General features: G+C 38.7%; 1 protein-coding gene across 1 annotated transcript; it reads left to right on the plus strand.

Annotated features, from left to right (window-relative positions):
- The first annotated feature begins 4,254 nt into the window (after nt 1–4,254).
- Nucleotides 4,255–13,774, plus strand: LOC129233662 (uncharacterized). Its single transcript, XM_054867637.1, has 6 exons — nt 4,255–4,616; nt 8,527–8,711; nt 8,827–9,114; nt 9,862–10,055; nt 11,325–11,490; nt 13,650–13,774. The coding sequence occupies exons 1-6, from the start codon at nt 4,255–4,257 to the stop codon at nt 13,772–13,774; spliced, it is 1,320 nt and encodes a 439-aa protein (XP_054723612.1).
- Nucleotides 13,775–23,785: the final 10,011 nt, after the last annotated feature.

The following is a 23,785-nucleotide window of genomic DNA, read 5'->3' on the forward strand; positions in this document are numbered from 1 at the left end:
TTTCTCACTGTGAGTATTTAAACCAAGATCATAACATTCTTTAAAGAGATTTGTCCTTCCTTGTATGTTTATTATTTTAGTATTTAATTTTTGTATTTTAAGAACAATTATAAGTTAAAATTATAACACGTGCATTGCCTCAGTGCAGGCGATGCCATTTTAGGGTAAACACGTACCATTAGCGCTATTAGGACCGCCAATATAAATTATAGTATTTCTTTTGTCCTATTTTTGTATTAAACGCTGAATTTTAAGGACATTTAATATCTGATTTTTGGTTTTTCTCGTTGTTACTTTTTAGTATTTCCGGAACGATAATAAGTGTTGCCCTTGTGTGCCATATCGTGCTCAGAGTTCACTGAATACTGTACGCTTGCGATAACTATTTATTTTACAGCATTTTTATGTATAATGTTAATTTTTTTTATTAAAATCAATTTGCCGTTTTATTAATAGTTAGATGTAATTGGATATCTCTCTGACGTTAAATGCGTTTTCTTTTTTTTTTTTTTTTTTGTGTTAGTGGTTTATTTAATTTTCAGCAAAAAAAAAAAAAAAAAATCAATATTAAAAATATTGTTGCTTTGAATAAATTTTCTGAATTTTATCAATAATATAATTAAGTTATGATTTGAGACCTCAATTTTTTTCTCATGAGTTTGTAAAATATGCGCTTTGTGTCGTTGTTTGAGTTTTCAGTAGTATTAATTAAATTACCATTTCGTCCTCTATTTCGCTATAGCTGGAGTAGTTTTTAAACATATTGCATCATCAGGGTTGTGTCAGATAACTCAAATAAAATACAAGAAGCTGGTTTTTTCTTTTTTTAAATCATGCATTTTATTTTTGTGGATTTTTTTCCAAAAATAAATACATGAAAAATAATTAAATGTTTTGTGTAATTTTTATTTTTGAGGAAAGGGAAGGTTGTTAGCAGGGTTAAGCGATTTAAGTCAATCCGATTTAAATCGTGATTTTAATCAATTAGTTCTTTTAAAAATAGATCATTGACTTAAATAATGATTTTTAAAGATTACATTTTTTGTTGAAGAAGATGAATTTAATGGACATCAAGTTCATAGTATTTTGATTAAAAAAACAAGAACTCACAAATATTAATGATAATCTTACCAAAAGAAATAGTCTAATATTGTTATTAAATGAATTGAATTGAAACCCAAGAAAAAAATTTTTCTAATGTCCCAGATTTTTCCTTTCAATGAAATCAGAAATAAGTTGAATTGGATCTTTATCTGTTAGGAGTTATTTACTTATTCATTACAAAATTTAACTTTTGCAATCCTTTTCAAGCAGAATAATGAAAATAAATATGCATATATTTGTAACAAAAGAGTTCTGTAAAAAAAAAGGTCTGATCCCTGATTTTCAGTCTTTGAAGAAATTTATTAAAGATTAAAAATAAAACAAACATTTTTCGGGCATCTTTTTCCAAAAATAAATATATCTACATATATTTATGTAATTATGTTTTTTAATGTAAAATAATGTAATTTTCTGTGAAATTTTTACTTTTCATTTCCATAGTTAATATTATATATATTTTCTTTCTTTTTTTTTTTTTTTTTGTTAAGAAATGTCTGAGAAATAGACTAGCTGGATATAGGATTTAATATTATAGCAAGTTTTTGTCAAACTCGGATACGTAATTATTTTCTACTGACATATGAATTATTCTGACTTATATTTTGTTTGTATGTATTTTTCATTACATATAGAAAAATATCTGATTTAGACATCTAATTTAATCTATTAGAGTATCAAATGTTATACTTGGAAGGATTTAAATTTTAAAAATATTTAAATGAAAAATTCCTATTTAACAAATTCAATTTATCAAGTTAGATCTCTAATGTCTAATTCAGAATTCTTTTCTATTCATTAAGAAAATTACACACAATTAAAAATACTAGTAAATTCATAATTCAGTAGATCCGAGTTTGACAACTTGCTGCAATATTAAGTTCCATATCCAGATGGGGAAAAATTACCAAGATTTTTTTTTTTTTTTTTAACAATCAAAATAAATCACATCTTTTCTTTTTCAAAAAAAAGAAGACTATAGAATGAAATTTACTGCAAAAATAAAGAATAAATATAACATAGAACTTAAAACTTTCCTTAATTTTTCTTTTTGGAAAAAGAACCCCTAAAATTAAACCGAAAACACATACTTCTTGTTTTTTTAATCTTAATGAAAGTCATCAAAGACTGAAAAGCATTTTTTTTTTTCCTTCAGATTTCTTGTCTTATAAATACGAGCATGTTTCTTTTTTTGTTTTGGCTTATTGCAAGTTGAGGAGAATCAAATGATAAATATTTTTTGGAAAAGTAAATAGCTTATAATCTAATTTATTTTGTAATTCTCAATTTCATTGAAAGGAAATAAATCTTGTTTCATGTATTATACTTTGCAAGTTCTTTTCTGTTTAATTAAAAACATTTTTGGTTTTTAATTTAATTCTTTTAATAACATTTTTTTTTGGGTAAGATTATTTATAAATAAACTGATTTAAATCCTTCAAACCTTGTTTTTAGTCATTTAAAGAGCTGTATTTCTTTTTTTTTTTTTTTTTTTTCTTTTTTTTTTCTTTTTTTTTTTTTATTATGTAGTGATTTGCTATTCTTTAGGGGAGGGGCTAAATAGATATAGCATGTATATTGGTCATTTTACAATTTTTGGTGAAGAAATATCATGAATTAAATACATTAAAATAAAAATATATAGGATTGTACCTGGTCAAGGCGGGCATGCACAGTATCAGTTCGGCCATCTCCTCCATAAAACTGACACTATACTAGACAACAAGTTAAGTTGACACTGACGTCACGACGCGCAGAAGAAAAAACCGAGTAAACAGATCAGATAAAATGTCACGCTTACTAGCTACGTCCCCTTTCTTCTTCTTGAATAAGAAAAGATAGCCACCTGTCTATGGGCTGCTATTGGCTGGCGCGCTTGATTCAAATAGACAAAATACTACGAGGTGGGTGCTTCGTTGGTAAAATTGAAAATATTTAATGATTGACAAAAAAAGGTTACGCATGCGTGGGTTTAACTAACCAATCCAATTTCTAAAGTGAAGAGCGTAGTTTCAACCGAATATCGGACAAGGCGCGAGGGACTATTTCCTTCGCTTCAGCTCAGCGTATTTCTCCATAGCCAAGAAAGCTTGCGATCGAGTATAATCCAATTCTTAGCCTGATGATATTTGTAAACATGTGGTTTATTAAAATTTTAATCTTCATGACATCATAACTTAAATCACACTTAGATATACCCGGAAAAATAATACATTAGTGTAGAAAAAAATTAATGGTATTAATTTTTATTCTTTTACTGAGCACTTTAGTACATTGAGTATAATTAAAATCTTTCTTGTACAATAACTATCACTGCTTTAAGACAATTAAGAATTATTAAATCCATGCAAATTTCAAATTAATTATGGTAATATTTCCCATTATTTTATGAATAGTTTTACTGTGTAATATTAAAAATTAAATGTTTTCATTAGCATGGAAAAGTAACTCTTCAGTAGTAGAATCCTGTAATGAAAATTATTTTTTCTGCCCATAATAGTGTAAAAAATAGTAAATTTTTCTTTTCAAGGTAAGTTTTGAGAAGGTAAAAAATGGCTTAGTGGTGCCCACAAAAGGTGCTGCAGAGAGGCAAAGGTTGTTGCAAATAGTCCATGGTATCAATAAATGCGTGTATAATAGAGAGACTTACATGACTTGAGGAAAGTCTCACAAATAGGAACTGACTTAGGAACTTAACTCGGCAAAGTGAAACGAAGGTTATAATTTAAACATAAATTGTACTATAACAAGTTCAATATCATAAAATCATTTTTTTAAAAATTGTTTATAAGATGGTTAAAATCTTACTTATCAACAAACCCTTGCAATTGTTTCAAATGCAAATGAAATTGTTATTATCAACATTATAAAATATTGTTTAATAAATTCACCTTAATATTTTCCTAATTGTTCTTTCTTTTATTTTTATTCTAGATTATAAAGTAAAAAAAGATGAAGAAGTAAGGGAGTAATTTTTTGCTTGTTTGTAAATCAATTTTTTTTATCATGATAAGTGTAATTTTAATCATTGTGGGGATCATTTTGATCCCTATGATGAAATGCAAACTTTCAAAGCGGCAAAGGGATCGCAAATTGAAAAAAGCTGTGGATGACCACATGTCTGAAATATTTTATGAAACAGGCCAAGTAAATATGAATGCTACTTTTGACAATGAAGATGGTAGTACTGCTATTGATTTTAGTTCTGAGGAGACAAATTATGGTTTTACTTCTGAGGAGACTGATTATGGTTTTACTTCTGACAGTGATCCAATGGAAACAGAAACTGATATTAAGTCTCATAATGAATCTGATTTGGCCCAAGAGTTGAAAATATGCTTTATAAACCACAATGTTTCTCATGCATTCATCAATGATATGCTTCAAATATTGGGAAAACATCACCAACTACCAAAAGATGCAAGAACTTTATTAGCCACACCAAGTAGCATTGGTACTAAAAATTTGAATAATGGTGAATATGTGCATTTTGGCATTCGCCCTGGTTTAGAAAAGCAAGTGCCCTATTTAAATTCGAATTTGATAAAACTTTCCTTTAATATTGATGGATTGCCTTTGTTCAAAAGTTCATTGCAGCAAGTTTGGCCAATTTTATGTTTAATATCAAATTTGGAAATTTCTAAGCCATTCGTTGTAGGAATCTTTTCTGGCCGCACTAAACCTGCAAATGTTTCCGAATATCTGTTCGATTTTATTCAGGATGTTAGGGAACTCCTTGAAAATCCAGTGGTTATGGGGAAACATTATGATATTGTCCTACATGCATTCATATGTGATGCACCTGCTCGGTCATACTTAAAATGTGTGAAAAATCATAACGGAAAATTTGGCTGTGAAAGATGCACACAAGAAGGTAAATGGTTGAAGCGAATGGTATTTTTGGAGTTGGACGCACCAAAACGCAAAGATGAAGATTTTGCTGTTGGTTTGTCTGTAGCTTCTTGTGATACGCACATTATTAATCTTTCCCCATTACTTGATATCAATGTAGGCTTGGTATCAATGTTTCCATTAGACTATATGCATTTGGTTTGTTCAGGGGTTGTGAAAAAATTACTCACAATTTGGTACAAAGGGCCTCGTGACATTCGTCTTAGCAGTTCTGCTAAATCAAATTTAAATCAGAACTTAATTAATTGTGCAAAAGCTTCCCTCAGCGAATTTCAAAGGAAACCCCGATCATTAATTGAACTGGATCGTTGGAAGTCAACAGAATTTAGATGTTTTGTTCTGTATACAGGACCTGTCGTCTTAAAAGATGTTTTATGTCCAGATTATTATTATCATTTTCTATGTTTGCATTTAGCAATTAGAATACTACTTTGTGAAAAATTAATTAATGAACATTTAAATTATGCTGAAGAGTTACTTAAGTATTTTGTTAAACATTGTGTGACGCATTATGGGAAAGAATTTTCCGTTTACAATGTGCATTCTCTTATCCACTTAGCTGATGATGCTCGTAAATATGGTAATTTGGATCGAGTTAGTGCCTTCCCATTTGAAAGCTACTTAGGTAAACTTAAAAAATTGCTTCGCACTCCAAATAAACCATTGCAGCAAATCTGTAAAAGGCTTCTTGAGGGTAAAGATCTTTTTACTCCTGAAGAATGCAGAAAACCAGGATTTAATCCATTAGCTTCATCTTTGCATTTTGATGGGCCAACTCTAAATTGCCATGGGGAACAATATAAAGAACTTAAAGGGCATAATTTTAAACTGAAAATAAATTCTGCAGATAATTGTGTTATGTTAAAAAGTGATAAAATAATTTTGGCTCAAAATTTTATAAGTAAGCAGAAAGAACTTTTCATAGTTGGTTATGAATTTTTACACAAAGAAAATTTTTATAGCAAACCTTGTGATTCAAAATCTTTCAAAATATTTTACGTTTCGAACTTATCACCTTTAAAGTGTTGGTCTGCGAATGAATATTTGTGCAAAGGCATTCTTTTGCCTTATAAAAAGTCCAATGTATTTTTGCCACTTATTCACTGTTATTCAAATTTTTATTAAAGGTTGTACAGTCAACTCTCTCATATCTCCACAGTCTGAGACCGAGCAATTTTAATTTTATGTCACTTTTTTTAATACATTTTACTTGTTACATTGCAAAATGATCACCATTGCCTTTCAAATGAATTAAAACATAAAAAAAATATGCCTTCTAACAAGCTATTCTTGCTTACTTATTTATGCAAATTAAATCTGAAGTTGAAGTTCTTTTTTTTTTTCATGTTATCTAAAATTCCTATAATTTTAATGTCGGCCAATTAAATGTCAGTTTATATATTATGCAATTTTAAGACTAGAATTCATTAAGCTAAATTAATCATGTTGGCGAATAATAGTATTTTTAACATAAGATTGTTAAGATTTTGTCGTTTAGTCATTAAGAAAAATGGAATTTTTTGAAGTAAATGTAAAGCATTAAAAATTTTGTGGTCCAAAAAGTTAGGGAACAGTAATGAAACATCTACTAATTTGAGAGAGTTGGCTGTGATAATTATATTTAGAGTAAATGGGCATCTTTAAGGGGTGTTTTTTCCAAGTTGAACACAAATGCTGGCTAATTATCTAGTGCAAAATACTCTTTCATGCACTTTTGTTTTAAGATTTATGTGAATTTTCAGACTTTTTGCACGTATTGGACTTATTGTTGTGGTTTTTCCTTTATGGTTTTAATTCGAAAAAAAGGCTCAAGATAATATATTCAGCATATAATCTTATTTACATACTAATGTTTTTTTTCTTTAAAAATATTCTTCATGCTAAATATTTCTCACGAAAATGGCAACTTTAAAAATGCAAACTGTAAGATAAGTGCACTGAAGTATTAAGTATACTAACTAAATGTATATATTTTCATTCAATGTAATTATGTGTATGTACATGCACATACAGTAAACTCCCTATTATCTGTGGAATAGGCTGACACGGTAACCATGGATAAGCAAATACCACAGACAAGTTAAGAACTACCAATAACGCGCTTGAAAGTTTTTTGCATTCAGTTAACATCATCAAGAAAAAAGAAAATGTGTGATAGACCTGCGGATAATCGGAAGTTTGCTGTTCACTTTTTATAGAAAAGAAAAACTTCCTGTTTAATATCGGTAGAAAGAAAGGTCAAAAGAATTATTCTAAAACTGAATGATAATTTGATTAATTAGTCAATTTTTTTTGTGTTTTGAATGCAAAATCTACTGGCTGTGAAAAAGCTTTTTCAAAAGAAAGTTTTGTGCAAATTTCAAAGAAGGAAAAGTAATATAAACTGCATATATTTTTAAATACTTTGTTAAAAAAAATGATAACTAATAAAAGTAATTTTTTAGAAGGAACCCCCCCCCCCCCCGCTTTAGAATTTTTCGCAATTTTCTATCTTTAGGTACTTTTTATCCCCGAGGCGTTATAAATGTGTAGGTCTTGAGTGGCATCCTGTCTTGCTTTTTTTTTTACATTGTTCAATCTGCTCTCCTTGCCGCTTAGAAGTTTCAACAAAATTTCATCAAAACATTTTTTCTCCCAAAAATTTTATATACAAATGTCATAAACAGCACAATCAGGCCTAGCTTGACTTGTAGTCAAATCAGTCTCCAATAAAAGTTCAGTAGCTTTCTGAAAGCTATCTACTCCTATGCTTATCCCAACCTCTTCTGGTGAGCTGGTCAAGGTGCCCAAAATCCTACTCAAGTAAGTAATGTTTTCTAATTTCAGGTTAGCCTGAGATATGAATAGCTTAAGAGTGACCCCTTGTCCTGCTTTCCATAGAAATTAGGCCATATCTAGCTATTCAAATGCTACGTATCAACGAACCAGATACTGCGCATTTTGAAAATTTCCTTTAGCACAAGGTTTATACACCTAGCCTGTTGATTTAACCAACTGCTATGCAGAGCTGGATAATGTAGGCCCGCGCCGTGTGCGGATACATCCGCTGACTTGCGGATACATTGAACTTACGAATGCAAAGATATCTGCTAAAAGAAGCTTAGTTTTAAAATTTTGAAATTCAGCTTAGGTCTTTGCACCCATAGGCTTCAATAATTGGGGTGAAAATTAGTTCCTTGTAACCTCAAAGCATATACCTGCAAGTATTTATTTCTTATGATTAAAATTGTTTTTTCTTTTTTTGGAATCCGGACAATCGCCCCCCCCCTCCTCCCTCTGGTTTTTTTACATGATAGACAATGATTAGCTTGCAGATACTTTATATTTTTATCTGACTCTGCTGCTATGCACCTGAGATTCACTCAAGCTTACACTTGAGCTTTGCTAGCATGTAGTATACAAAAAATTAAAAAAAAAAATCTGTTACAAACTTTTTGCTTAAGTTCTCCTCTTGTCTGTAATGCTCCTGTTCTTTATTTGGTCTGGAAATCTTATTAAGTGTTTCTTTCTTAGCTATCTTATTGTGGAGTTTGTCCAAGAGAAAACTGTAACAACAGTCCCGTCTTCATGGGTGAGAAACAACATGTGTGCGTGGCCCCCGTTTAAAGGTCTGAAAAAAATATCGGACCTAGTAAAAGCGGGAGCTGGTCCCGAGCATTTCTGGGAAAGACTTAAAGTTAGAGTCATGAAAGGTGTTGGTAAGTTATTTTTTATTTCTATGGTATTCAAATAACTACTAATTTGTTTCACTCTTTTAAATGAAGTGAAAATCATGTAATTCAGTCTCAGAGTATTGCATTTTTTTGCTTTCAGAAACGTATGAGGAAGCCCTATATTGGGAGGAAACGGCTTGCTATAAGTCAGACATGGGCACAGAAGTGGAGGAGGAGGCCATTCCTCCCCAAATGAAGAGGAGGAATAAAAATAAGGAGATTGAAATGCTGAGCTCCTCCTCAGGAGATGAGAGCATGCTCTCGGACTTCCCGGATTTCCCCAAAAAAAACCTACAACAAACTTCAACGCCTGCTGCATCGACAAGACCCAGCACGTCGTTTGTCTCATCGCCGAATCTAAACGAAGAGAAGAACCGAATGAGTGGAAGTGAGTTTTTTTGGAGAATGTTGATCCATTTTCATATAAATTATATTTTGCTTGCTCTCTCAAATAGGGTGCAAAAAATAAGACTATTCTCAAACAGGGTTTGCAGATATGCCAACGCTCTTGCAAGAGTTCAATCTCTGGCCTATAGAGTAAAAGGATGTTTGTTACTGTTGAGAACTTTAAAATGCCTCTTAAATAAATTTTTTAACTTACAAATATATTAATATTAAATCTTGTTAATTAATTTTTCTACAATTTGTTTAAGAACATGAAAATTTGATTTATACTAAAATCCAGTGGCTTACATAGCACCACGGCTACGCAGGGGAGGGGGCGTGCTCAAGGTTTAAGTTCGCACAATCCAGAAAAATAGCACTTATGAGTCACTTGGAATTTTTTTTTGTTTAATAGGGGGGTAGGGGGCACACTTAACAAATCTTGCAGTGGGGGGGGGGGCAACTGCTAGAGTCCATCTGGGTTCTTTTGGTACAAAAATATTTTGTTTCTCCTGCTTCTCAGCTTTGTAAGGCAGGGTATCTGTATACGTCTTGATTTAAACTCAATAGAGAATGTTTGTGGTGTTCCAAGTCGCCAGGTTTATGCAACTTCTAAACAGTATTCCTTCGTCGACGAACTTAAAACTGCTATATTGAAAGTATTGATGAAAAACCAAGTACTTTATTTTATTTCATGTTAATTGTGACTAAACTTAAAAGAGTGTTTATATTTGTTACTGTTTATATTTAGTTTTTATGAAAAAAGTGATGCGATTGCTGGAATCGATGCAGCAGGACATTAAGGAAATTAAAGAGGCTATGAAAACCCCGAGTGGACCATTGCCAAGTCTGCCTGTAAGTTGCCCATCATTGCCTTGCCAAGAACCTGAGAACCTAGCTGAGCTAGAAACGGTCCTTCAAGATGAAGCCCTCTTTCACGAAATAGTAAGTGTACCTTTTTTGAATCCAAGTTACGGTTTTTATTCCCATGAATTCTGTTGCAAGTTCTAACAAAAAAAAAAAATAATAATAATAATCAGTTGAATTATGTTAATTGAGATGTCTACAAATTAAAAAGCCAGCAACCTTTCTTTTAAGAAAGCAAGAAAGCGTAGAATTTCTTTTTTGTTGTAACTTTTCTAGTACTATGAAAAAAAATGTAAAGTTTGATAGATTACAAAGAATGTATAACAATTAGTATAAGTCTATGATAAATAGAACACAAGAATTTTTTTATTATGTAATGAAAAGATACACATCAAAAGTTGAAGGCTGTCTAGGATATGCCATCCTGATTGAAACATCAGCTGTTGTGTTTTTAAGTTAACTTTTATTTAACTTCTGCCCATTTGTACTGAATGCCTTCAAAGTATTTGAGTTGAGTATTTGAGCAAAAACAAATCCAAGATCATGCCTTTCAAGGGGTTATATTTTGCAAATTTTTTTTGCAAGGGGTTTATTATTTGACAAAGGAATATTCGAAAATGTTTGTCTCTACTTCCTAGCTAAGGATCATTCATTCTTACCCTGTAATGGAGATTTTGGCTGCATCAAACGTGTTCTTCAAAGAGTTGATGAAGTTACCTAATCAGTATGCTGAGGTTATTCTTAACTCAAGAATATCAGGGTGCTTTACGATTCACCAGGCAATGGATGATATGAACTCTGCTTTACTCGTTTGCTCCATTTTTTTCAAGTATTAACTCAGATGAAAATGCTACAAAAGGAATCCAAAAGGAAGACAGGATTTCTTTCACAGTATCCATTTGTTAAGAGGAAGAGTCATCAACATTCTCTCAAAATTTTCTGCAGTTCTGGAACTCCCAACAGTTATCGCCCATATGGAAAGACAGAGATCAACGCAAAGGAAATCCCTGGCTTAAACAAGTTGGCCGTCCACTTCAGGCTATGAATATTTTTTGATGAAAATCTCCAATGGCCGACGACACAAGCCGAGGACCAAGAAAAGCGTTATTGCAGTTTAAAAAAAATCTTTTGGAATAGCAGTGACCTCTTGCTATCGTTCATTCAGAACAATTTGCCAATTATCTGTTCAGTTAAAGCTTCTGGAAATGCCATTTTTCCTGCTAAATAAAAAGCCTAACTATAGTCTCGACATTTTACTAAATTTTAACTACCTAATCACTGAAGTACTCTAAACATTTTTCACAGCAAAAATTCATCCTAACAATTAATCAATTTCCTTTCTTCCAGTGCAATTTTCTGAGTTGTATAGGAGGCTCATCTGTGAAGGATACGACTAGACGTATTCTAAGTAAGCTCATCTCCTCTCACCTTGCCCTGAAGTACAATTGGAAAGGAACAAGAGGGGTAAAGCTTGGATTTTCCTCTTTTGAGCAAACCAACAAGCTAATATTTGGTAATTATATATTTTTGCTAGCTTTTTTAGAACTCTGTTTATGGAAAAGTTAAGTTGCTGTTAGGGGCTAGATAATTTTTTCCACAAACTGTTGGCAAATTTAAATTGAAATTTGACTGTACGAGCATGTTATAAGATTTTTTTTTTTGGTCTTTGCAATATTAAACTTATTTTCCGTATAGTAATTTTCTTAAATTGGTAGGTATAAGTATTTTTTTTACTCCGGAATTCCAGTTAATGCAGCTTTATTATTGACATCAGTGTTAAATAAAATATAGATCTAGCCGTCATGATGAAGCTTGATATAAAGTGTCTAGGAGCAACCTAGATGTAATAGAAAGTATGTTAAACAGGGTTGAACGATTTGAATAAAATGATTTAGGAAAAATCTCATTGATTTAAATAATAACTTTTAAAAGTTCAAAAGAATGAATTTGATGGACATGAATCTCTGAGTAATTTTATTAGATAAAATAATGAACAAATAAGGATTAATTATAAATAATCTTACCAAAAGAAAAAAAAAGAGATCCATATTGTTATTAAATGAATTGAATTGAAACAGGAAGAAAGAAAAAAAATCATAACACCAATAAAATTAAAAGACAAGGACTTGCAAAGACAGGGGTCGATCCAGGTTTTAGTTTTTGGGTCCGCATTTTGTGAAAAAGTAAAATATTTTTGTGAAGTTTATATTTGTAAAAAAGAAATTTTCATAAATTTGGCTTTTTTTTTCGGGAAAAACGCAATATCAAAGCATTTTTAGTCGTCATACTTTATTGAGAAAGCTGTAACGAATATAGTAAGAGCAAATGACTTAATATATAGCAAAAATACGCTTAAAAGCCTTATACTTAATCAAAGATCTTAAAAAGTGATGCAGTCAAACAAATTTTACTTCCAGAGTATCTGCTACATATAGTGAATGGGGCCGTTTTTATGATGACAAATTTTGTGAATGGGGCCGCTTTTATGATGTGGAATTTTGTGAAGGGGCCGCAAAGCGGACCCAATTTTGGCCTAGATCAACCTCTGAAAGATTATATGAAACAAGATGTTTCATTTCAATGAAATTAAAAAGAATTAATTAAATTGGAAATGTATCTGCTAGGCGTCAAGCTATTTTCTTATGCAATAAAAATTATATCATACAATCCTCCTCAATTTCCAGTAAGTCAAAACAGCAAAAAGAAAAATGCATGTATTTTAAAGATAAGAATTCTTTAAAAAAATTCTTTTAGTGTGCTTTGTAGTCCTTGTTCATTCATTTTATTTAAGGAGTTATTCCCCCCCCCCCTCCAAAAAAGTAAAAAAGGATTCAATGTTTTCTGTTATTTTTATTCCTTTATTTCCACAGTTACATAATTCTATATTCTTTCCCTTTTTTTTAAAGAAAAAGTAAGTTATTTATTTTGATAGTTAAAAAGTGTCTGGGAAAGTTGTAGCAAGTGTTTGTCAAACTGGGATATGTAATTATTTTCTACTGATTTATGAATTACTCTTACTAAAATTTTTAGTTAGATTTATTTTTCATTATATATATAGAAAAGTAATAATCTCATTTAGACATCTAACTTGAGCATTTTTCTTTTTTAGTATCAAATAGTAAACAAATTTAAATTTTAAAAATTCTATTTTCAACCAAACTAATTCTATTTAAATCAAATAAATCCAATTTAAATGAAAAAAAATCTGATTTTTTGGTTTTTAATTTTTTTATCAACCCTAGTTTTAAATAAAAATGCTGCATATGCTCACATTGTATTAAAAAAGATTTAAAATGTATATAATTTTTAAAGACAAAAGTGCTCTTTTTTTTTCTTTTTGCAACTGTTACAAAAGAATCCTTCCATTCAGTCACCCCAAGCTGGGGGGGAGGGGGGAGAATTGAATCCAAAAATTTCAGGAGTTAAATATGGAAACTAGTGCCTTTACTTTTAGTCAATAATAAAAACCAATGTACTTAATCTTTCTTTTGAAGTGCAAAATTTTACATTAAGTACGTTTGGTACAACGTATACTTTATACATTCATCTGTTCTTCTGTCATTTGCAAATTGTATTTTGTTAAACCTGTTTCACCCCCGCCCTAACTATACAGCTGCATGTTTTTATATTTTTAGCAACTTCCTGTATATCGAATAATTTTTTTTCTTATAGGTGCTGTTCGAAACAACTTGGCCTGCTCTATGGCAACAGAGGTGGAGGTCCAGACTGTAATCAAGAGATGGTTAATGTACGCAAAAGATAGGGATGGGGGCAGGAGTGCAAGGGGCGGGAAATAAATGTTATATATATGATATTTACACTAAATGTTATAATTAATCTTATGCTTATGTCAAAAAATGTGATGTATAATAAAAATTTATTTTCAATTTGCTTGTTTCATTTTTCAAAGTAATACAAAATTGCTGACACTCTTGAGTAATTAATGAGACTGTATATCCATCAGTTAATGGTATTGATGGAAGAATCTGAGATCGCCAAGGTGCTGAATATGCATATAAGTTTCATACATATGTGTATTATAGTATAAAAATTAATATCAATGAAGATAATTACTCACTACAACAAAGACGCAAAAAAAAAAAAAAAAAAATCCTACAAATGTTTTTGTGTTATATTTTAAAATAGCATGATAAATTATTAGAATTGGAATAAACTGAGTAATTTATCGTGTGAGAGAAAAGCCTGGAATAAATTAAGAGTTTAACTGCTGTGTGCAAGTAATAGGCTTTAACTGATATTTTTGAGCTATAAAAAGATAAAAGCTTTAATCATGGGTGAACTATCGGACAAATTTTTTTAAGGTGTCCATTACTAGGACATAAAACAACTTCTAAACTAAAATATTTTCACTTGACTAAAATAAAATTTAATTTTCAGTTTTTTCAGAAACTGTTAGTCTCATTAGGGTCTTCAGAACCCTTTTATATATATCTAGAAACTATTCCGAAAACAGCTGAAATGTTGCATAAATTATAGCAGATCCAAATAGCGACTTTAGATTGGTGAATGCCAAACTCTCGGATAAAATGAGATTCTGCCATTTCTTTTATATCATGAAATGGAGAATTTTATGTTAAAATTAATTGAACCAAGTAACATTTAATCGTTTATGGTGGTGAGCAGCGTTGCCCTCCTCCACCTCTCCCAAGTTAAATGGCGTAATTTGGCACTAACATTTTATCAACATTTCTGTTTTCTTATTTTTTATTTATTTTGTCAGAAAAGTGCTATGACATGCACCCAAAAATTAAATACTTTAAAGTGAAAATAAATATTTTTTAAAATAAATTACCCCCCCCCCCCCATTTTGATGGCGCACTTGCGCAAAAATCTTCAGTAAAACAGCGCTTGCCCCTAACATTTTTACTGCTTTTTTTTCAGTTTTGTTATATATATTTATTAATCTATTTTATTTATTTTTAATTTTATTAAAAAAGTATGAAATGACATAGACTCCCAAAATAAAAAAAAATATACCCTCCCCCTCCGTGTATATACCTGGCGGTATGGTTTTGCCCCCCCCCCCCGCACTGTTCAAATTGATCGAATATTGCTCGAAATCTCATTGTTTTTTCATCGAAAACTAATCTTAAATTCATCGCGCCGAACTGCACTGCTCGTTTTCTCATCGTTTTAGTTTCCAGAACTCATCTGATATCGATGATCGGCCCCCATTCTGCCGATGAGACATTTCGGAGCAATTCCCGATGAGAATTCATCGGCCACCGATGATCGGCCGATCAAAATCTGATCGGGTTTCGATGAATGGCCTTTCAGTGGCCGATGACGTTATGCTGCTTGGGAGCTTAGTGGGCGGGCAGTTGAGCCAATCAAAGGTCGGTTGAGCTAAGTGGGCGGGCAGTTGAGTCAATCAATGGTCCGTTCAGATTAGTGGGCGGGCAGTTGAGCCAATCAGTGGTAGGTTGAGCTTAAAGGGCGGGCAGTTGAGCCAATCAATGGTCTGTTGAGCTTAATGGGCGGGCTGTTGAGCCAATCAATGGTCGGTAGAGCTTAATGGGCGGTGAGTTGAGCGAATCAATGGTCGGTTGAGCTTAGTGGGCGGGCAGTTGAGCTAATCCAAAGTCGGTTGAGCTTAGTGGGCGTGCAGTTGAGCCAATCCGAGGTTGGTTGAGCTTAGTGGGCGGGCAGTTGAGCCAATCAATGGTCGGTTGAGCTTAGTGGGCGGGCAGTTGAGCCAATCAATGGTCGGTTGAGCTTAGTGGGCGGGAAGTTGAGACAATCAATGGTCGGTTGAGCTTAGTGGGCGGGCAGTTGAGCCAGTCAATGGTCGGTTGAGCTTAGTGGGCGGGCAGGTGAGCCAATCCATGGTCGGTTGATCTTATTGGGCAGGCAGTTGAGCCAATCAATGGTCGGTTGGGCTTAGTGGGCGGCCAGTTGAGCCAATCAATGGTCGGTTGAGCTTAGTGGGCGGGCAGTTGAGCCAATCAATGGTCGGTTGAGCTTAGTGGGCGGTCAGTAGAGCCAATCAATTGTCGGTTGAGCTTAGTGGGCGGTCAGTTGAGCAAATCAATGGTAGGTTGAGCTTAGTGGGCGGTCAGTTGTGCCAATCAATGGTCGGTTGAGCTTAGTCGGCGGTCAGTTGAGCCAATTAATGGTCGGTTGAGCTTCGTGGACGGGCAGTTGAGCCAATCAATGGTCGGTTGAAATTAGTGGGCGGGCAGTTAAGCCAGTCAATGGTCGGTTGAGCTTAGTGGGCGGTCAGTTGAGTCAATCAATGGTCGGTTGAGCTTAGTGGGCGGGCTGTTGAGCCAATCAATAGTCGGTTGAGCTTAGTGGGCGGGCAGTTGAGCCAATCAATGGTCTGTTGAGCTCAGTGGGCGGTCAGTGGAGCCAATCAATGGTCATTTGAGCTTAGTTGGCGGGCAGTTGAGCCAATCAATTGTCTGTTCAGCGTAGTGGGCTGGCTGTTGAGCCAATCAATGGTCGGTTGAGCATAGTGGTCAGGTAGTTGAAATAATGAATGGTCGGTTAAACTTAATGGTTGGTCAGTTGAGCCAATCAATAGTCGGTTGAGCTTAGTGGGCAGGCAGTTGAGCCAAACAAAGGCCGGTTGAGCTTAGTGGGCGTTCAGTTAAGCTAATCCAAGGTCGGTTGAGCTTAGTGGGCGTGCAGTTGAGCCAATCCAAAGTTGGTTGAGCTTAGTGGGCGGGCAGTTGAGCCAATCAATGGTCGGTTGAGCTTAGTGGGCGGGCAGTTGAGCCAATCAATGGTCGGTTGAGCTTAGTATGCGGGCAGTTGAGCCAATCAATGGTCGGTTGAGCTTAGTGGGCGGTCAGTTTTGCCAATCAGTGGTCGGTTGAGCTTAGTGGGCGGTCAGTTCAGCCAATCAAAGGTCGGTTGAGCTTAGTGGGCGGTCCTTTGAGCCAATCAATGGTCGGTTGAGCTTCGTGGACGGGCAGTTGAGACAATCAATGGTCGGTTGAAATTAGTGGGCGGGCAGTTAAGCCAATTACTGGTCGGTTGAGCTTAGTGGGCGGTCAGTTGAGTCAATCAATGTTCCGTTAAGCTTAGATGGGCGGGCATTTAAGCCTATCAGTGGTCGGTTGAGTTTAGTGGGCGGGCAGTTGATTTATCAATGGTAGGTTGAGCTTAATGGGCGGTCAGTTGAGCCAATCAATGGTCGGTTGAGCTTAGTGGGCGGGCAGTTGAACCAATCCAAGGTCGGTTGAGCTAAGTGGACGTGCAGTTGATCCAATCAAAGGTCGGTTGAGCTAAGTGGGCGGGCAGTTGAGTCAATCAATGGTCGGTTGAGCTTAGTGGGCGGGCAGTTGAGCCAATCAATGGTCGGTTGAGCTTAGTGGGCGGGAAGTTGAGACAATCAATGGTCGGTTGAGCTTAGTGGGCGGGCAGTAGAGCTAATCAATTGTCGGTTGAGCTTAGTGGGCGGGTAGTTGCGCCAATCAGTGGTGGGTTGATCTTATTGGGCAGGCAGTTGAGCCAATCAATGGTCGGTTGGGCTTAGTGGGCGGCCAGTTGAGCCAATCAATGGTCGGTTGAGCTTAGTGGGCGGGCAGTTGAGCCAATCAATGGTCGGTTGAGCTTAGTGGGCGGTCAGTAGAGCCAATCAATTGTCGGTTGAGCTTAGTGGGCGGTCAGTTGAGTAAATCAATGGTAGGTTGAGCTTAGTGGGCGGTCAGTTGTGCCAATCAATGGTCGGTTGAGCTTAGTCGGCGGTCAGTTGAGCCAATCAATGGTCGGTTGAAATTAGTGGGCGGGCAGTTAAGCCAGTCAATGGTCGGTTGAGCTTAGTGGGCGGTCAGTTGAGTCAATCAATGGTCGGTTGAGCTTAGTGGGCGGGCTGTTGAGCCAATCAATAGTCGGTTGAGCTTAGTGGGCGGGCAGTTGAGCCAATCAATGGTCTGTTGAGCTCAGTGGGCGGTCAGTGGAGCCAATCAATGGTCATTTGAGCTTAGTTGGCGGGCAGTTGAGCCAATCAATTGTCTGTTCAGCGTAGTGGGCTGGCTGTTGAGCCAATCAATGGTCGGTTGAGCATAGTGGTCAGGTAGTTGAAATAATGAATGGTCGGTTAAACTTAATGGTTGGTCAGTTGAGCCAATCAATAGTCGGTTGAGCTTAGTGGGCGGGCAGTTGAGCCAATCAAAGGTCGGGTGAGCTTAGTGGGCGGGCAGTTGGGCCAATCAAAGGTCGGTTGAGCTTAGTGGGCAGGCAGTTGAGCCAAACAAAGGCCGGTTGAGCTTAGTGGGCGTTCAGTTGAGCTAATCCAAGGTCGGTTGAGCTTAGTGGGCGTGCAGTTGAGCCAATCCAAAGTTGGTTGAGCTTAGTGGGCGGGCAGTTGAGCCAATCAATGGTCGGTTGAGCTTAGTGGGCGGGCAGTTGAGCCAATCAATGGTCGGTTGAGCTTAGTGGGCGGGCAGTTGAGCCAATCAATGGTCGGTTGAGCTTAGTGGGCGGTCAGTTTTGCATATCAGTGGTCGGTTGAGCTTAGTGGGCGGTCAGTTCAGCCAATCAAAGGTCGGTTGAGCTTAGTGGGCGGTCAGTTGAGCCAATCAATGGTCGGTTGAGCTTCGTGGACGGGCAGTTGAGACAATCAATGGTCGGTTGAAATTAGTGGTCGGGCAGTTAAGCCAATTACTGGTCGGTTGAGCTTAGTGGGCGGTCAGTTGAGTCAATCAATGTTCCGTTAAGCTTAGATGGGCGGGCATTTGAGCCTATCAGTGGTCGGTTGAGTTTAGTGGGCGGGCAGTTGATTTATCAATGGTAGGTTGAGCTTAATGGGCGGTCAGTTGAGCCAATCAATGGTCGGTTGAGCTTAGTGGGCGGGCAGTTGAACCAATCCAAGGTCGGTTGAGCTAAGTGGACGTGCAGTTGATCCAATCAAAGGTCGGTTGAGCTAAGTGGGCGGGCAGTTGAGTCAATCAATGGTCGGTTGAGCTTAGTGGGCGGGCAGTTGAGCCAATCAATGGTCGGTTGAGCTTAGTGGGCGGGCAGTTGAGCCAATCAATGGTCGGTTGAGCTTAGTGGGCGGTCAGTTGTGCCAATCAGTGGTCGGTTGAGCTTAGCGGGCGGTCAGTTCAGTCAATCAAAGGTCGGTTGAGCTTAGTGGGCGGTCAGTTGAGCCAATCAATGGTCGGTTGAGCTTCGTGGACGGGCAGTTGAGCCAATCAATGGTCGGTTGAAATTAGTGGGCGGGCAGTTAAGCCAATTACTGGTCGGTTGAGCTTAGTGGGCGTTCAGTTGAGTCAATCAATGTTCCGTTAAGCATAGATGGGCGGGCATTTGAGCCAATCATTGGTCGGTTGAGCTTAGATGGGCGGGCATTTGAGCCTATCAGTGGTCGGTTGAGCTTAGTGGGCGGGCAGTTGAGTCAATCAATGGTAGGTTGAGCTTAGTGGGCGGGCAGTTTAGCATAACAATGGTCGGTTGAGCTTAGTGGGCGGTCAGTTGAGCAAATCAATGGTCGGTTGAGCTTAGTGGGCGGTCAGTTGTGCCAATCAATGGTCGGTTGAGCTTAGTGGGCGGTCAGTTCAGCCAATCAAAGGTCGGTTGAGCTTAGTGGGCGGGCAGTTGAGCCAATCAAAAGTCGTTTGGCTTAGTGGGCGGTCAGTTGAGATAATCAATGGTCAGTTGAGCTTCGTGGACGGGCAGTTAAGCCAATCAATGGTCGGTTGAGCTTAGTGGGCGGTCAGTTGAGTCAATCAATGGTCGGTTGAGCTTAGTGGGCGGGCTGTTGAGCCAATCAATGGTCGGTTGAGCTTAGTGGGCGGGCAGTTGAGCCAATCAATGGTCTGTTGAGCTTAGTGGGCGGTCAGTGGAGCCAATCAATGGTCGTTTGAGCTTAGTGGGCGGGCAGTTGAGTCAATCAATTGTCTGTTCAGCGTAGTGGGCGGGCTGTTGAGCCAATCAATGGTCGGTTGAGCTTAGTGGTCGGGTAGTTGAAATAATGAATGGTCGGTTAAACTTAATGGTCGGTCAGTTGAGCCAATCAATAGTCGGTTGAGCTTAGTGGGCGGGCAGTTGATCCAATCAAAGGTCGGGTGAACTTAGTGGGCGGGCAGTTGGGCCAATCAAAGGTCGGTTGAGCTTAGTGGGAAGGCAGTTGAGCCAAACAAAGGCCGGTTGAGCTTAGTGGGCGTTCAGTTGAGCTAATCCAAGGTCGGTTGAGCTTAGTGGGCGTGCAGTTGAGCCAATCAATGGTCGGTTGAGCTTAAAGGGCGGGCAGTTGAGCCAATCAATGGTCTGTTGAGCTTAATGGGCGGGCTGTTGAGCCAATCAATGGTCGGTAGAGTTTAATGGGCGGTGAGTTGAGCGAATCAATGGTCGGTTGAGCTTAGTGGGCGGGCAGTTGAGCTAATCCAAAGTCGGTTGAGCTAAGTGGGCGTGCAGTTGAGCCAATCCAAGGTTGGATGAGCTTAGTGGGCGGGCAGTTGAGCCAATCAATGGTCGGTTGAGCTTAGTGGGCGGGCAGTTGAGCCAATCAATGGTCGGTTGAGCTTAGTGGGCGGGCAGTTGAGCCAGTCAATGGTCGGTTGAGCTTAGTGGGCGGGCAGGTGAGCCAATCCATGGTCGGTTGATCTTATTGGGCAGGCAGTTGAGCCAATCAATGGTCGGTTGGGCTTAGTGGGCGGCCAGTTGAGCCAATCAATGGTCGGTTGAGCTTAGTGGGCGGGCAGTTGAGCCAATCAATGGTCGGTTGAGCTTAGTGGGCGGTCAGTAGAGCCAATCAATGGTCGGTTGAGCTTAGTGGGCGGTCAGTTGAGCAAATCAATGGTAGGTTGAGCTTAGTGGGCGGTCAGTTGTGCCAATCAATGGTCGGTTGAGCTTAGTGGGCGGTCAGTTGAGCCAATCAATGGTCGGTTGAGCTTCGTGGACGGGCAGTTGAGCCAATCAATGGTCGGTTGAAATTAGTGGGCGGGCAGTTAAGCCAGTGAATGGTCGGTTGAGCTTAGTGGGCGGTCAGTTGAGTCAATCAATGGTCGGTTGAGCTTAGTGGGCGGGCTGTTGAGCCAATCAATAATCGGTTGAGCTTAGTGGGCGGGCAGTTGAGCCAATCAATGGTCTGTTGAGCTCAGTGGGCGGTCAGTGGAGCCAATCAATGGTCGTTTGAGCTTAGTGGGCGGGCAGTTAAGCCAATCAATTGTCTGTTCAGCGTAGTGGGCTGGCTGTTGAGCCAATCAATGGTCGGTTGAGCTTAGTGGTCAGGTAGTTGAAATAATGAATGGTCGGTTAAACTTAATGGTTGGTCAGTTGAGCCAATCAATAGTCGGTTGAGCTTAGTGGGCGGGCAGTTGAGCCAATCAAAGGTCGAGTGAGCTTAGTGGGCGGGCAGTTGGGCCAATCAAAGGTCGGTTGAGCTTAGTGGGCAGGCAGTTGAGCCAAACAAAGGCCGGTTGAGCTTAGTGGGCGTTCAGTTGAGCTAATCCAAGGTCGGTTGAGCTTAGTGGGCGTGCAGTTGAGCCAATCCAAAGTTGGTTGAGCTTAGTGGGCGGGCAGTTGAGCCAATCAATGGTCGGTTGAGCTTAGTGGGCGGGCAGTTGAGCCAATCAATGGTCGGTTGAGCTTAGTGGGCGGGCAGTTGAGCCAATCCATGGTCGGTTGAGCTTAGTGGGCGGTCAGTTGTGCCAATCAGTGGTCGGTTGAGCTTAGTGGGCGGTCAGTTCAGCCAATCAAAGGTCGGTTGAGCTTAGTGGGCGGTCAGTTGAACCAATCAATGGTCGGTTGAGCTTCGTGGACGGGCAGTTGAGCCAATCAATGGTCAGTTGAAATTAGTGGGCGGGCAGTTAAGCCAATTACTGGTCGGTTGAGCTTAGTGGGCGGTCAGTTGAGTCAATCAATGTTCCGTTAAGCTTAGATGGGCGGGCATTTGAGCCAATCATTGGTCGGTTGAACTTAGATGGGCGGGCATTTGAGCCTATCAGTGGTCGGTTGAGCTTAGTGGGCGGGCAGTTGAGTTATCAATGGTAGGTTGAGCTTAATGGGCGGTCAGTTGAGCCAATCAATGGTCGGTTGAGCTTAGTGGGCGGGCAGTTGAGCCAATCCAAGGTCGGTTGAGCTAAGTGGACGTGCAGTTGATCCAATCAAAGGTCGGTTGAGCTAAGTGGGCGGGAAGTTGAGTCAATCAATGGTCCGTTCAGATTAGTGGGCGGGCAGTTGAGCCAATCAATGGTCGGTTGAGCTTAGTGGGCGGGCAGTTGAGCCAATCAATGGTCGGTTGAGTTTAGTGGGCGGGCAGTTGAGCCAATCAATGGTCGGTTGAGCTTAGTCGGCGGGCAGTTGAGCCAATCAATGGTCGGTTGAGCTTAGTGGGCGGTCAGTTGTGCCAATCAGTGGTCGGTTGAGCTTAGCGGGCGTTCAGTTCAGCCAATCAAAGGTCGGTTGAGCTTAGTGGGCGGTCAGTTGAGCCAATCAATGGTCGGTTGAGCTTCGTGGACGGGCAGTTGAGCCAATCAATGGTCGGTTGAAATTAGTGGGCGGGCAGTTAAGCCAATTACTGGTCGGTTGAGCTTAGTGGGCGGTCAGTTGAGTCAATCAATGTTCCGTTAAGCATAGATGGGCGGGCATTTGAGCCAATCATTGGTCGGTTGAGCTTAGATGGGCGGGCATTTGAGCCTATCAGTGGTCAGTTGAGCTTAGTGGGCGGGCAGTTGAGTCAATCAATGGTAGGTTGAGCTTAGTGGGCGGGCAGTTTAGCATAACAATGGTCGGTTGAGCTTAGTGGGCGGTCAGTTGAGCAAATCAATGGTCGGTTGAGCTTAGTGGGCGGTCAGTTGTGCCAATCAATGGTCGGTTGAGCTTAGTGGGCGGTCAGTTCAGCCAATCAAAGGTCGGTTGAGCTTAGTGGGCGGGCAGTTGAGCCAATCAAAAGTCGTTTGGCTTAGTGGGCGGTCAGTTGAGATAATCAATGGTCAGTTGAGCTTCTTGGACGGGCAGTTAAGCCAATCAATGGTCGGTTGAGCTTAGTGGGCGGTCAGTTGAGTCAATCAATGGTCGGTTGAGCTTAGTGGGCGGGCTGTTGAGCCAATCAATGGTCGGTTGAGCTTAGTGGGCGGGCAGTTGAGCCAATCAATGGTCTGTTGAGCTCAGTGGGCGGTCAGTGGAGCCAATCAATGGTCGTTTGAGCTTAGTGGGCGGGCAGTTGTGTCAATCAATTGTCTGTTCAGCGTAGTGGGCGGGCTGTTGAGCCAATCAATGGTCGGTTGAGCTTAGTGGTCGGGTAGTTGAAATAATGAATGGTCGGTTAAAATTAATGGTCGGTCAGTTGAGCCAATCAATAGTCGGTTGAGCTTAGTGGGCGGGCAGTTGAGCCAATCAAAGGTCGGGTGAGCTTAGTGGGCGGGCAGTTGGGCCAATCAAAGGTCGGTTGAGCTTAGTGGGAAGGCAGTTGAGCCAAACAAAGGCCGGTTGAGCTTAGTGGGCGTTCAGTTGAGTTAATCCAAGGTCGGTTGAGCTTAGTGGGCGTGCAGTTGAGCCAATGCAAAGTTGGTTGAGCTTAGTGGGCGGGCAGTTGAGCCAATCAATGGTCGGTTGAGCTTAGTGGGAGGGCAGTTGAGCCAATCAATGGTCGGTTGAGCTTAGTGGGCGGGCAGTTGAGCCAATCAATGGTCGGTTGAGCTTAGTGGGCGGTCAGTTGAGCCAATCAGTGGTCGGTTGAGCTTAGTGGGCGGTCAGTGGAGCCAATCAATGGTCGGTTGAGCTTAGTGGGCGGGCAGTTGAGCATAACAATGGTCGGTTGAGCTTAGTGTGCGGTCAGTTGAGCAAATCCATGGTCGGTTGATCTTACTGGACAGGCAGTTGAGCCAATCAATGGT

Source organism: Uloborus diversus, unplaced genomic scaffold, assembly GCF_026930045.1.
Source record: "Uloborus diversus isolate 005 unplaced genomic scaffold, Udiv.v.3.1 scaffold_596, whole genome shotgun sequence".
Classification (NCBI taxonomy): domain Eukaryota; kingdom Metazoa; phylum Arthropoda; class Arachnida; order Araneae; family Uloboridae; genus Uloborus; species Uloborus diversus.

Bases quoted from the DNA above. Each gene is read 5' to 3' on its own strand.
- LOC129233662 (XM_054867637.1), top strand. From the start codon at position 4,255: ATGAATGCTACTTTTGACAATGAAGATGGTAGTACTGCTATTGATTTT. The intron at 8,712-8,826 runs GTAAGTTATTTT...TTTTGCTTTCAG, and splicing joins TAGAGTCATGAAAGGTGTTG to AAACGTATGAGGAAGCCCTA. The intron at 10,056-11,324 runs GTAAGTGTACCT...CCTTTCTTCCAG, and splicing joins AAGCCCTCTTTCACGAAATA to TGCAATTTTCTGAGTTGTAT.